Source organism: Ahaetulla prasina, chromosome 2, assembly GCF_028640845.1.
Source record: "Ahaetulla prasina isolate Xishuangbanna chromosome 2, ASM2864084v1, whole genome shotgun sequence".
NCBI classification, from domain to species: Eukaryota; Metazoa; Chordata; class Lepidosauria; order Squamata; family Colubridae; genus Ahaetulla; species Ahaetulla prasina.
In genome coordinates this window covers 199,211,779-199,227,842 of record NC_080540.1, presented here as the reverse complement: position 1 = coordinate 199,227,842, position 16,064 = coordinate 199,211,779, and the positions used below count along the sequence as shown (strand labels likewise).

Here is a 16,064-nt window from a genome sequence, read left to right as displayed (position 1 = left end):
TCTTTAGTTCCCATTATATAAATATCATTGTACTTGGTTATTATTTATACTGTATAATGTAATAAAACAGAGGGTTTTTCTTTTAAAAAAAGAATGAATTCAGGATAAGTATTGCAGTTCTTGAAGCCATTGTACAAGCATATACTCTTGACATGCTATCATTTTTTTGTATTTTTTGGACAATAAAAGAAAACAATAATAAAGCTATTTGAACCAATAATATTTTACTCACTTAAAGTACTTTAACATAATAGATTTTATTTTTACTTTGCAAAATGGGTTGGGAGGAAGATTCAAAAATGGTTGCTAATAAGGTATTGTAAATGTAAGAAATACATGCCAGTACAGACTAATCTCTGAGTTTTATAAAATAAGTGGTTTAGTGGATAAAGGGAATGCAGTAGATATAATCTTCAGCGTAATCAAATTTAGCAGTGCTTTTGACACAGTTCCACATGACATTCTCATAAATAAACTAGTAAAATTTGATTGTAAATGCTTTAGAGGATAGCGTTTTAGATAGAAATGAACTTAATTGTTTAGAACACTTGTCTATAAGCTACACAAATAATTCCAGCAAAGATCACAGAGAGATCTAGAATAAAATACAAGTCATAAAATATCAGATTACAGAATAGTTGTGATGGGAAAGCCATGCTTCATGATAAACAGCATTGTTCATCAATGTAAATATACTTGGGGGGGAGGCAAACACTTCTGCCCCCTCCCTCCATTAATCAGCAAATGTTTGATAGAAGTATGACGCATATAAAATGGAAAAAAGTAATAGCTACAGGTCATATTTTCAATTTGCAGTTCAAGAACAAAAGTTTACAAGATTTTTGTTTTTATATTCTTAAAGAAAAATGTAAATAAATTGTAGGCCAGTCAGAGAAAAGTTGACTAAGGCTTGGCATTTAAAAAGATAAATCAACTTTGTTACATGGCATATTCCAATACTTTGATATGAATAATTGGATATTTAAAATTGTCAAGTTGTTTGTAGATGTAGCTGTGTTTTTAAATGAAGGAGCAGCCATCTTGGAGCTGAGGGCTGTGTCTTTGTGGGCTGTGCTTAGGAATTGCGTAAGAAAAGCTGTGGGGTGAACAATAATCTGAACTTGATTTGAATGTATATTCAATATACATATATGTATATTAATATGTATATTAATTCAATTAATATAACAGACAAATATATACCATACTTCCATGGGGGGAAATGGTAAGGCATTTTGTTTTGCATCATCTTCTATAGTGCTAGTACTAATATCACCAATGAAGATGACATAGAATAACAAAGGAAGCTAGTTTTTCGCACAGCATATTATTTTTAATGTTGAAATTTGCAAACTCAGTCCAATTGTTATTTTAAAACATTATGCAAATTCAGTGCCTACTACTCATGTTGGCTATATGCTGCTGTTATTGTTTGAATGAATGGCAATAATCCTCTGGTACCATTGCTGGGGAGCAACAGCAGGCAATATCTACGTTACCCGTGGTGTGGCATCTGGTCTGGGGAAAAGTGACCATTCATATTTGATTACCCATATATGCTAAAATGATTTTAAAATACTAGTGCACTGTGTATCTGTGTGAATAGGAGATCCAAACATGTTACACTAATTTTGCACCAATTGTATATGATTATCAGAGCTGTTCTGAATTCTTTTTAAAGCCCTTATATTAACTTTTTAAAGATTTAAACAATTTGGGGATATATAGAAGACTGTTTTCCCTTGTATCCGTTTTCTTTTAAAGTTTTAAACGGGATATACAGAAGACTGCCCTCAATTGTATGATCCTTCTGTAAAGATCAACTAGAGGCCCTTTTTGAGTGCCAGTCAAGGGCCTTCTTACTGGTGTTCTCCTGGATGTGGGACTGTTTTCTTTGGCACTATGAAAGAGCATTTTGTACAAGCTTTCAAATATCCTTGAAAATCCATTTGTTCCATCTGCCTTTCTCTAAGAGGGTTTTTATAACACTAATTCCCAAGTCATGGTGTTTCCTTATTATACTGGATTCTTACATTTTTATTCATTCATTATATCTCAACTGGATTCATCTTTTGTTGGATGTTGCTAGTTATGTATGTTTCCCAAAAGGCAATCTGTAAAGATTTTAGATAAATATTTATGTTATACTATAAACGATGAAGAGCTTCTTATAACTTGAGAACCGCATATTAATCAACCAAGTGAAAGCTAATATTTATCTGGTTGCTTTAATGTGAAATACATAGATAGCTTACATATAGTTACAATGATTGCTTTGAAAGCTTAACTTAAAAAACAAATACAGAATTGACTAGGAATATTATGTCAAATGTGTAGAATAGCATACAACGTGTGTCCATGTTAGAACCATCCAAATGATAATTGATATTCCAGTTATATTTTTATGTTACAAAATATTTTCAATAGCTCTTGAAACTCAGTGGATGTTCATTGGAAAATTTATTTTATTCTGTCATTAAGATTCTGGGGCAGTGAAGCTTTTGATGCTCTATTAGAAGATAATTTACTACCTACACAAGCTTCCAAAAACTTTTCAGATCTTGCTCTTTGTATACAGTTCATTAACATTCCTTTATTACTTGTGGTGATAAAAAAAGATCATTACTAACCTTCTCATGAAAGAGTCCCTGAAATCTTCCTATATAAATTAAAATACTATTTTAGTATTAAAACATTATATATTGTCTCAAAGTACATTGCTTACAATTATTATTATTTATTAATTTGTATGTCACCTACTTCACCAGATTAGATACTGCGCAGATAAGAGATAAAATGTAAAAAAGTTTTGTGATAACACTTTGGAAATTTTGTAACTATCTTTCATTAACTTGCTATTAAGAAGACAAAGTTCCTAAAATCTATTTCAATTGTTTCCAAATAATTGTTTTGCAGGAGAAGATACAACAGGATGGACCATCAGTGATAAAGACTTACAGGTACAATATTGAATTTTTGTCTATTTTATATAAATATTAATATATTAATATTTTATATTAATGTCTTTTCATTACTGAAAAAATAAATCATAAACACTTCTGGGGATCTTGTGTGTTCTCTAAAACTTTGTAGAATAAGGTGTCCCCAATCCTCACGCCACTACTAGGCTGTGAACTGTTCAAACCCAGGCCTCCTGAAGCAGCGGGTGAACCCGCACATGTACATCCCCTCTTGTACGAGCAGAAGGTGAGGGTGTGCATGCATGTGATCCATTTGTGTGAGCAGCAGACACGCTTCCCTGCTGCCCACATGCTTTGGCCCGCAAAGCCAGAAAGTTTAGGAAACTCTGTGGTAGAAGATAATTAAATAATTGTGTTAATTAGAGCTTCATGTAAGGTTTTATTCCTAGATGTGTTCATTTAAGTAAAGTTGTGCTATACATAGAGGATTGATTTAACCTAGCTGCTCTATTTCATCTCTAAACTGTTTTCTGTCCAAGCTGAAACTTCCAGACAAGCTTTCATAATAGAGCTACATAACATGTTCTATAATAGTACTATTCTTGGATTATTAAGATATTCATTCTGTCCAGCATCATAATTGGGAAATTAAATTGAATATGACCACTTGTTACTTATTACAAACAGTTAAACTACTTAAAATCCATCTAACCACAGTGCCCCTGTCTTCTCAAAATTCATCTTAGGTTTATTTAATCATCACCTCTGTATTTCCCAGAATTTATACAGCACTGCAATCAGCACAGTACTGAAACAATGTCACAGATCTCTAGATTATAATTTGTGATGGTTTGTTATAAGTGTTACACATCAGGAGGAAGAGAATGGAATCCTGGGGGTTCCTACAATCCAGATACTATGAAGTCAAGTAGAATTAGCAGAATGCTGTTACCTGTTACTGAGCAGTAGGAATGTTATTTTAATATAGCAACTCCAATTTGCTAGTCACAAAAATAATTCCAAAAAAATCACAGTGGTCAGTGCTATTAAGCATCATTGAGAGAATCATAGTTCATTGCTGTAATCTCTCTCTCCCTACCCACTTTCCCTCTCTTTCTCTCTCTCTCTCTCTCTCTCTCTCTCTCTCCCTCTCTCTCTCTCTTTCTCCCTCCCTCTCTCTCTCCCTCCCTCTCTCTCTCTCTCACACACACACACCCCTGAGAAAGGGAGACAAGGTGTACAACTTAATGCCTCTAGTATGCTTAGGCATTAACTGCTTCCTGAACCCCCTATACAGATTGAGCCTAAAATTTCTGTTCCTAAGCGAGATAGTTGATAAGTGAGATTTGCCTCATTTTATGACGAGTTTGGAATCAAGTCTCAAGAGTTTGTGAATGAGATGGTCCTCAAAGTCTCTATCTACTCACCCCTCAAGAAAGTTCTGCTGGGCAATTAATTGAGGAGCTCCAAGCATTGAAACAAGCAGTTTATAACATAAATGACATAGCAAATGCAGTGCAATGATGAAAAAGAAATATATTTGTTGATAACAAATGCATCTCTAATGTATGCTTTGTTGATTTACTGTTGATTTATGCTGCCTGACCTTGTCATAAATTGACTTGTTTCAGTGCTTGGAGTTCTCAGAAAAGATGAGAAGGGAGCTCTCAGAAGTGATATTTTAAGTGACTTTTTAAGAAACTTTTGCTATTTATTCCTTAGCAAAAACTAGAGATTTGACAGAATGGTCAGCCCTTTCACCTGGTACATTCTCCAGAACATTGAGGAATTATTTGGCTCTTGAGGATATTCTCAACTGATCTTCCATTCCCGCATAGAGGGACTGCTATAGTGATCCCGGTTTTCTTCAGGAATTGATCCATCCCCAGCCACCAAATTTAGTTCTCCAATGATTGGTTCTGATTCTTCCTTTGCAGATCCCATTCATTTATTCAAATTTCAGCTGCTCCCCATACAGTTAGGTCTCAACACTTATTAAAATATAATAGCAAAGCAGAAAATGTAAGAAGTGTGAAATATATTCATTAAAAGGAACAATAAAGTCAAATTAAAACAAAACCCTCAAGTGGTATTCATGAGAAAGACCTGGTGAAAAGATAGGTCTTTGAAGCAATCCATTAGGAGACAATTCAACTCATGAATTTCAGGACATGGAGCCTACATTCAGATCATAGCCTCCACTATAGAGAACACTAAATCACAAGCATCTGTAAGATGTTTCATGGCCAGTTTTGGCAAAGATATTCATGAGTATGTCTGATAACACTCCTACAAGTTAAAGTGGAACAGTCATACTAAACCCTTAATATATGGAAATGGTCCAGAACACTTTGGCAGATGATATAAAATATCTCAAAAGGATCAAACAGAATCAATGGAGTTGGCCTCCCTTTGCCTGTTAAAGAAAGTAATATATCGGCTGTTTGCTGATTCTATTCCCAAATTAAGGTCTGAGTACAGATTGATAGTGTCTTCACAATAGGTCAATTCATTACTAATGTTTTATACCCGTTGCAAAGTCTGAGACACTCCTGCCATTTGTAATCGATTTGGGTTTGGGACAATCTAGGCAAGCCAACCAAGCTGCATTTGTAAAGGTAAGCAGTGTAAAATTTCTCTGTGGAGATTCTAAGTCATCCAGGTCATGGTTGTCCCAAAAGTGCTTTTTCAAGAGGCAACTGGACTTCCTGTTTTTTCTTTGAAGACATTTCACTTCTCATCCAAGAAGCTTCTTCAGCTCTAAGCTCCAGAGCTGATAAAGCTTCTTGGATAAGAAGCTTCATCAGCTTTTCAAAGAAAAAACAGAAAGTCCAGTTGCCTCTTGAAAAACCATCTTTGGGACAATGTAAAATCTGCTTAACCCCCATCCCCAACAAAATAGAATAGAATAAGGAAAGCTTGGAAATTGTGACTTTGGTATTCTTTCCAACCACTTAATATCAACTCTACTCTGAGTCATACAACCAGGACGGAAGGGCTTAAAAATGGAACAGTTCGCAGCATGCACAACTACTTCACCCATAGGGATTCATTGGGCGATTTTGTTTTGTTCTCCCCCCCCCCCAAGCTCCAGCAGATCTTGTCCATTTTCAAACTCTTTATTTTGCTAGTTTCTCCTAGAACATTATATTTAGTCTAGCCTATCTTCACAGAATTATCATGCTGACAGACAGGAACCCAATTCCTGTTACATAATTTCTCTCTCACTGTTCATGGAAAAAGACCAATGTGAACTGGACTGTAACCATAAGGTTGGATTCTCTAATATTCATCACATTAGGGAACCAGGCTGAGGTTGAATTTTTCAATCTCCTTTTTTTCCTGTCAGCTGTTTTCCTAAAAAACGCTCCATCAATTATTGGAAGTACTCTACATAATAGCATGAGTTGCTATTAACAGTTTTATTATTTCCCTTAATCATCACATAAAGATTAAAAAAACCTTTCATATAAGAATTCAAACGATGGCATGGGTTGCAGCAATGTAAACTGACAGAGATGGGAAGAAGGCAGAAAAGGTGATGGAGGAATCTTCTGCTTCATTACAGGTGAATTTTCTTGGAGATTTCACACACGCATGTGCGTGCGCGCACACATACACACCTACAAACCTTCTATTGCTCACTCCACTTAGGAGTTCTGCTTGACTGGTCTGGCAGCGAGCTGAATGGCAGAATGTCTAGAATAAACTAGCATCTGCCCAAATGTAGCAACTGCTTTTTTTCCCTAGCTTCCAGTCATGGTTTCAAGGCATTGATGCACTCCTGAACCTATTTCTTTCCTTTAAAAAAAAAAACATAGCTAGTAAGATTTCTCTGTGAGAATTTATTATTTATGTGGGTAATGCAGAATAGTCAATGGCAGTAAATGGGCACCTACTGGCTTTCTAATGCAAAAGGCTACAGTTGATAGTGACCATGTTATTTAATTAGAGGAGCACATACTGAGCCAGGTATTAGGGTTTAAAACTAAAGGTCAAGGAGCTGTGTGCACAGATGTAAAATGCAGGTGGTGTGTAATAAGAAATTGGAGCATTAACTTGAACCATGGAATATCAGAAATATTTGGAACTAAAAGAGAGCAGTGTAGGGAAATATAGAATAATACTTTTGTTTCTTGAGAAAAAGTCATCCTCAAGCTTTTCATATTTGGAAAAAGAAATACTTGATTTTTTTCTTAAAGTCATAATTTAGCTTTTGATTTTCAATTTTATTTGAATAGTAAGGTATATTAACCAACGTCTAAATTTCTGATCTATGTGTAAAAATCAAGGATGTTTTCTTTTGTTGGCAATTCAGTGGATGTTTCCTCATGGCACTTTATGCATGTGATTTAATAATGTCATCTCTACATTCATTGGTAGGTTATTTATTTTCCTAATTCAATTAAATATATTTTGCAAAAGATGCCATTATTAAATAATATTGTTAATAATATTGACTAAAAGTTTTAGAAAAAAGTATCGTATTTTTCAGAGTATAAGACGCACCTTTTTACCCCCAGAAAGAGGGTGAAAATCTGAGTGCATTGTATAGTCTGAATGTAACCTCACCCACCTGCTGGCCCCCACCCTTCGGAGGTTGTCGGCCTCCACGCGTTACATTTTCTGGCTGTTTCAGGCAGCGGGGAGCCTCACATTGCCAAAAATGAGCATTGCATTTTCGGTCTCTACACGCTGGGAGATGGGCGGCAGAAATGGTTAGTGTGCTGCTTGGAACCGGCCAAAAATTGCCATGTTTTCATGAGGGTGCATGGCTCTGTGAATTTGCATCGGGGAATTGGGGAGGAAAACACCAGAAAACATGATGCATGGAGGCAATGCTCTTGCGAAATGGGCGCTTCTGCATGAGAGGTGTAAGGCAAGGTGGCTCACCGCCTGGCCTGACCCTTCTCCAGATGACCCAGGCTGAGGACGGTCAGTTCTGCTCCTGGCCCGGAAGACAGATCTGGATAGGAGGAAAGAGAAAGTGAGACTGCGGAAAAGGAGGAGGAGGATGCATGGCTCTGCGAATTGCTTCGGATAATTGGGGAGGAAAACATCGGAAAACTCAATGCATGGAGGCAATGCTCTTTTTCCTCCTCAATGTCCTGAGGCAATTCGCAGAGCCGTGCACCCTCATGCAGAGGTCGGGACTTGGTTGGCGAACCAGGCACTGCATAGGGGGCATAAGGCAAAGCGCTGCCACGCAAAAATTGTTGCCGCGATCTCTGCTGCTCTTTCTTTGCCTCTGCACGCCCCATTTTTGGAAGCGGGGAGGCAGCAGAGATCTCCAGGCAGCAGAGATCATGGCAACAGTGTTTTTGGGTGGCAGTGCCTTGCTTTATGCCCCTTGTGCAGTGCCTGCTTCACCAACCAAATCCCGACCTCCGCACTTCCCCAGGCCGCTTCTGTAATCAGGCTCTGACCAAGGCAGCAAAGGCGCAGGGGGCTTGCCGGGAAGCCCAGCACTGTGTTTACGAGATGGCAGTATCCAGGAGGACTGAAGTGCTTTGTCTCTATGGGGCCTTGCTTTAAGAAAGCCAGGCTTTCAACACCTACAGCTATAGATAGGAAGACGGGGGTGTCTGAAGAATAGAGCCTTCGGTGCCAGGTCTCTCTATTGCCCCCATGAAAATCATACCCCACCCCACCCTAGCCACTCCAGTTAAATAGAGTGATAGCATTTGTTTTAAACTGATAAAAAGATTGGTGCTACTCGTTATAAAAATCCAAATGGAAGTTAGGACGCTGCTGATCCTGATGCTGGTAGGCAGAGGCAGAATTCTTTTTTTCTTGTTTTCTTCCCCCAAAATTAAGGTGTGTCTTATACTCAGGGGTGTCTTATACTCTGAAAAATATGGTAACTTCTAAAAACTGCTTTGAAAAGGATGTAATACAGTGCTGCAAAAATATTTATATGGTACTTATTTACAGATGGGAAGCCTATCTTGATTCTAGAGGGTGTATATGTGTAAGAACTATAAAAATAAACACTTTTCTTTTAAAAATTCAATATCTTAGGCTTGATTGTTATAAAAGCTTAAGGTGGCAGAACATTAAGCTTTCAACTTCTAATAAAAATCCCTTTGTTTCCTCAGGCACAGATTGGTAATTATGTTTCAGTGCGACATAACAACAGATACTACACAGCGGACAAAAACGTCACTTGCAGAAATTGTGATAAACGAGGTCATTTATCAAAAAATTGCCCTGCCCCAAAGGTAAATGTAGTATTTCAATTTGTTTTATTGCTAGCTGAGACTTTCAGACTTTAAAGCGCTGGCCTGAAATAATTTTACTGGCTGGCGTTTTGAGAAAGGGAAAAAAAGAAAAAAGAAAGAAAGAAAGCAATTTCCATGCTCTCAACTGCAATGGCCGTTTAGACCCAAGGACATTACCTGCTAATTTCTTTGCATTGTGGATCCTATCCTAGAGATTAATCGGAAGGTATTAGGAGCATGATTCCCTTGTAAGAGAGGAGATGGAGTATTTGAAGTTGGTTCTTTCTTCAGTGGCTCTCAGCAATATAATCCAATCAAGAGAGACCCAGTGGCCCATGCTGAGGATTACCACCTGCTCGCTGAAGATTTCTTTTCTCTTTCCCCCACTTTAGTGAATGAGTGGACCGAACAATAGGGCTTGTGAGAAAGTGAGATACAGGCATGCGTCCTATAATTAGTACCCACTCTGCCCTCATTGAGGAAGCAAATGATAAAACACAGCTTTTACACCTTGTACCATGTCCACCTTGCACACACTTTCTATTTCAATATTCATGCCTAGAAAAATAAGGGGGGAAATGTCCACTGAGCTGATGAGAGAATTCCTCCTACAGAATCCATAATCCATAGTATTGTGTATATTGGTGGGCAACCCAATGCTAATAATTTTTCATCAGGATAATAGCAGCAACTGGATCCTTGGCAAGGCTGGTGCCTGACCTCGCTGCTTTGGAAGTTGCCCCTGCTATCTCTGTGGGTGTGAGCAGGTTCTGCCATTGCACTTCACTAGCAGTTCCAGTGGAAGTGTTATCTCTATAGCCATACATACGTGTCAGCTTGAGGCCAGCTTTCAAAGCCTTGGCCGAAGGTTTGCAGAGGACACGGCTGCTTTAATGCTTTGAAGAAAGGTGCTTCAATCACAGCAATGCGCTTTGCAAACTGCTTCTTTCAAGTGCTTTCTACAGCATTGTTAACTAAGGCTTAAATAATAGCTGGGGGTTCTAGGAGTTGAATTCCATGTATCTTAAAGTTGCCCGGTTTGAAGAACGCTGATCTAAGTACTACTTTTTTTCAAACAGATTGCTGGAATTTTGGGAAGGACCTCTTGTTCTGCCTAGCAGTACTGGAAATGATTTTATTCATTAGCTATTGATTGTTCATCTTTTGCTCTTTATTTATTGCACTGTTGTTTCATTTTACCTTATGTTTCAATTATTGAGGGCTTCATTTCATAATGCATGAGATTATGAAATAGTACAGTAGGTCTTAAAGCGAAGGACTTAGACGTTCTCTCTGAATATAAATAGAAGTGCCTTGTTTATTTTACTTAATTTAAATTCCTCTGATTCTATAAGCATTTGATCATTTTTGTTTCTTTGCATTTATTTTGCAGAAAATTCCACCCTGTTGTCTTTGTGCACAGAGAGGTCACCTGCAAAACAGCTGTCCAGCACGATTTTGTTTAAATTGTTGTTTGCCAGGACACTGTTCTAGAGAGTGCCCTGAGAGAATGTACTGGAAAAAACATTGCAACCGCTGTGATATGAGAGGTCATTATGCAGATGTGAGTACATTGTTAACAGAAACTACCCAGTGATTCTTTTTTTCTCTTTCTTTTTCCCCCCAGAATGTCTCTTAGTCATTCCTGTTTATCCATTGCTGGTCTCTTAGCATATGTTTGTCTAAAGACACAGTTAGATGTACAGAAGTAGTATTTTCTGCTTTATATATGTGTGTAAAAATAATAAAAAAGAATGTAAAAATAGAAATACAAAAGCATTACCAATAAATACTGGAGTGCTAAATTATTGTTTGCACATTTTTTTATTTCTGAAAAGCATTAATTTCTATGAAATAACATACTCTATAATTCATTAAATGAACTTTTGACCTGACATTTTATTTTTGTTATAAACAGAAATGATTTCAAATTATATAAAATTTATAGGCATGCTTATTCTTTATGAATACATCAGAAATGCAGTTTGCCTTTCCTGCATATGAATAACGAGAGAAAAACTTGCAAAAACACAATATATGCATTATATTTTAAAATGTATATTGATTACAGGTTTAATATAGAGACTAAGAGACTAACTAAATTTCACTATGAGAACATCTTAAACAGCACACCTGCCATCTCATTCTTCCCAATGGAAATAATACTAGCATTCTTTAAGCATTTGTTTTATGGATTACTAAGTATATATGATTTAAAACACAGAATACAAAAATAATAAAGCTGATGAGAAAATAATCTTATTATTATCTTCATTTTTTTCCTAGGGTCCAAATTATTTAGTTTTGTATGGCATATAATTACATTATTCCAACAGATCTCTGACCAGAAACAAATAATGCTGAGGAAGTTAATAGATGCCATTTATTTACATATCTCATCAAAATTCATAGCAAAAGTTGGTTGCCATGTGATATTCAGCAGCCAGACCTTTGTAGCGCAGATTTGCCAGATAAACAGCTTGCATATTCTCTTCTAAAAACCATGTGCTAAGAAAAGCTGATTAGGCACATTGTGTGTGTGTGTGTGTTTCTGTTTTCATAGTCCCAGTTTGTAATTTTTTTCTTATAATTGTAACTGAGATTAGCTGCTATTCATGGTACTGATGTCCAGTCAATTATCTCTGGAAATTTAGCCACAAGTATACATTTTCAAGTCTTATTGGAGATTCTGAAATATTTCCTTTAAAATAGAAAGTGAGTGAGTGTGTGTGTGTGTGTGTGTTTATATGTGTGTGTGTGTGTGTGTATACAAACATACATACATACATACATACATACATACATACATACATACATACATATATATATTCTTTTGTATTCCCACTGTATGTTCAGTGTCAGTAATGAAATATGAAGTTAACATATATAAGGCTGGTTAAAGGGAATGTGAATGTTGTTTTTTACAAACATGAAATTGACTCTTTTTTTTTTTTACTATGTTATACTTTGGAGGGTGTGTTACATTGTAAAGATTTTCTAATATAGAAAAATAGTAAAAACTATGTAAGTTCTTGTGAAGATAGACATCAAAACTGATGGTTCAGTGCAAATTAGAACATAATTTTCAAATGCTGTTTTTCATTTGTCCCTTTCATTAAAAATGAATCCTTCTCCGATTTTCTCTCCTTTTCATTATGCCACTTAGGCATCCTTGAATAACTTTCCTTTATCTTGTGCATTATACTGCAGTTACTCATGGAAGTCCCTTCCATTATCATATATGATTGCGGCACCTGTCCTTTGAAATAGCATCCTCTCCAAGACTCATATGGCACCCAATCTGTAGGTGTTCCAAAAATCCTTGAAAACCTGGCTTTGCTTCTAGGCTGGAGTGAGTTGGTGTCAAACTCTCTTGGTTTTCTTTTTCTGGTGTGTTGGATTTGTTTCCTAAGATACATACATACCTACCTACCTACATACATACATACATACTGTTCAAGAAAATTACCTAATTTTAATTATCTAATAAATAAGATGCACTTAGACTGATAAGACTTGTTCCCAACTTGTAATAAATGTGATGATAGGATCCTTTATTTTTCCTAATCTTTGGGACTTCTCAAAAATAACAGATGCTCAGCAAGTTCTTTCTTTAATATTTAATTCATTTGACGGTATAAGTAAATGAGATCTGAACTCATACAGCAGATGTAGATGCTCTTATCAATCAAAAGTGACAATTTTGACTCTTCAATTTGCTTTCAAGTTTACTGTCCCCCCGTTTCATACTAAACCATTTAAATCATTTTTATTATTAGATTTTTTTCCCCAAACTCAAATACTATAATATTGTTTTCTTTTCACATCTTATGTAATTTAGATTTTTTTTTAACAATATCTGTCCAACTCCATATTTTCCAATTAGGGTTTCATATCACTGAATCTTAGGTATTACTGCTCTATTAAAATCTATTTCCTTGAAATCTAAATTATGCATTTACTGATATACTCAGATATAGTTTTCCATAAAATCAAGAACTCTAGTGCTGCCTGGTCATTATTTCCATATCATTAACAAAAATGCTTTTCATTGGTTAGAATCATGTCAAGGAGAGTTGATCCCCTTGTGCCTTCTTTCAGCTACTGATGGAGAAAGCTGTTAGCTAGGCCAGTCAAAATTTCCTAGTGAGACCAGTCTTGGCAGAGATTGCTTTCTAACAGATGTCAGTGCAATTAAAAATCCCTTCATACCTCTCTAAAAGATCTGCAGTTTTCTTAAAAAAACAAAACAAAAACAAAAGCCACACACAATCCACACCTACTTTGTTGGCTGATAATAATAGAAATCAACCATTATTTTGTCTGTTCCTCCAGTTACTTTAATTTGGATTTACCAATGATTTTCTCAGTTTTCCTACTTTTATAAACACGTAATTTGAGTAAACACTTGTACACAATTTAAATAAACATTGTAGTTCATCTTTTGCCTTCCCCCTCCCCCTTTCTGTTTATTTTGAACAAGTTTCATTCTTCACTGCCAAGCTATGCTAATTATGGGATCAAAATTCAAATTTTATTTGTGTAGTATTTAGGCTATAACAAACCAATTATGAGTCATCTCATAATATCTTGTATTCATCAGATTATATTTATCCTCTTGCGTTAAAAGTTACAATGTTTATTCCTATATTTTCAATAGGAATTTGCCAGTTTCTTCCTTGATATTTAAATTAGTTTTACTAGGTTTTTCCCCAGCAACATATAAATTGTGTCTGTACACATCTGAGCTTTGCCACCAACTTCTTCATGATTTAGTTTAAAGCCTAATCCTTCTAATCAAACTCAGCATCCTTTAAAATCATTTCAAACTATGCATGCAAATTCATTCATACACTATTTTTAATTCCTCCCCAAACTTGTTTCTAAAACAACATGATGATGTATTTATTTGAAATAATGCATTATAAGAATATAACAGGATAAAAAAAGGGGGGGGGGAATATATGAAATGAATTATAGAATTTCCACAGAGTAATACATAGCAAATGTTTGAAAAGTGCATGTTTTCCAGACAGTGTATATTTCCTTCTTAATATTTATAAGCATATTTATTTGAGAACAAAATCTATTGTTTCAGTAACATGTGCAAAAATAGTCTTGCAGCATTCCATAGCATTTAGTGCATTGTTAATTGTTGAAAATAAACATAATGAAATCTCAGATTTAAGTCAATGTGTATAACGATTTTCTAAAAATCAGATACATTTAAGTCTTAATTCAGCATTCCAAACATCCAGATATATTTATCTTCTGTTTTAAGATTTTCTTGCTCAAAATATTGTAATAGTTTCACCGTGTGGCTTGGATCCAAAAGTGATTTTATACCCACTATTTAGCTGAAGAGTGTAAGTTGGGAAAAGTTAGCCTAGAAATAGAAAGGATCTTCCATGCATGCAACATCTTTTACGGAATTCTTCACATGCTCTTTCAGAAGATCCTATTGGTTACCTAGGCTTTGTCTGGACTCACATTCTAATACAAACTCCATAATTTTGTGGGATTATGTTAAGAAGAGGGTTCCTTGAGCACAGCTCAAATAACAATGCAAACATAATTTTTGCTTCACCTTATGGTTATTTGGCTCTTTTGCTTAGATATTTCTAGCTGTCACTGCCTAATTTGTATTATTTAACTGGGTAATTTTCTGTGAGAATCTATTCTGTTTGCTTTATAATTAGCTCCTAAGCACTGTATTTGATTTTTGCAGAATGTGGGCATCAATATAATTCTGGGATCACCAACACGGTGCCTGAAGTACTCTTGCCAGTGTGCCAATATAATCTTTTATTTATTTATTTATTTATTTATTTTATTTGATTTTTATACCGCCCTTCTCCCGAAGGACTCAGGATAAAATACACATTTTATTCCCTTGACTCCTCTTTCTGCTTGACTTTAGTTCTTTTCGAATGAGAAACTGCAAAGCAAAGTGCCAGACTTTCATTTTCCCAAAATTCCTCTCTGTCCCAAATAAGCCCATAAACTTTTGAGACAATAAAAATGATTGACAGGTATGTTCACCTGCCCAGAGAGGAAACAAATGTAAGCAAAGGGAGTGGGAAGGACAAATAAGCATTCTCATAAATCTGGTAAGTATTTATAGCGCTGTAATGTTTTCTGAAATAGATTGTATCCAAATCTATTTTACCAGAGCAACCACAACATGTTTTCAACAATCCTGATGTGCTTACTAGCCCCAAAAGATTGGAGAGCTTTATTACAATCTAATATGCAAATGTTGGTGGAATTGAAGTTGACATAGGCAAATGGAAATTTCTGTTGTGGGCAGTCAGAATGCTATGGGGTCCTCCTAACCAACTTGCTCAGACTGAAGAAGCTACTTGGATAAGCAGTGAAACATTTCAAACCAAAAAAGAAAAGATAGTCCAATTGCCATGATTCAACTTCCAGACAACTCTGCCTGGATGACTGAGAACCTTCATCGACAAATCAGAACCCGTGTACTAGAATTGTCTTCATCCTACAGTTAACATTGATCGGTTTTCCAGTGGTTTCCCGTGGAAGCTACAGATCATATCTAAACTGTGGTGCTATATTGGCCTCTTGAGCACTGAGTTTGCAGTTGATTGTTATAGTTTCATAGCTGTGGACAGAACAAAACAGATTTTCAGTGGAAATGCATTTCTAGATGGGAAAGCTATGGCAAGTGTACACCTTTGTATGGGGAGACATTGCTGTAATGCATAAGAACGCAGGTACCTGTTTCTTTCCCTCTCCCTTGGTTATGGTGTGTGAACATTTAGCATGTTACAGTAAGCATTTAGGATTTAGGGTGGTTCTCAAATAACCACCCTGTCTTCTTCCTTCCTTCCACTTGCTCCAGGGATTAACACAAACTTGACAGTGGTAAGTGCTTTACATAGACTTGTGCAGGGGAACA

The 16,064-nt window shown here is 36.0% G+C and overlaps 1 protein-coding gene across 1 annotated transcript in view; it reads left to right on the top strand.

Moving 5' to 3' along the window:
• The window catches only part of ZCCHC7 (zinc finger CCHC-type containing 7), a 147,869-nt gene that overhangs the window by 80,095 nt on the left and 51,710 nt on the right, over positions 1–16,064 (top strand). Inside the window, exons 3-5 of the mRNA XM_058169440.1 lie at positions 2,917–2,960; positions 9,020–9,142; positions 10,536–10,706. Coding sequence (XP_058025423.1) covers positions 2,917–2,960; positions 9,020–9,142; positions 10,536–10,706 — 338 coding nt within the window. The remainder of the gene's footprint in view (positions 1–2,916; positions 2,961–9,019; positions 9,143–10,535; positions 10,707–16,064) is intronic.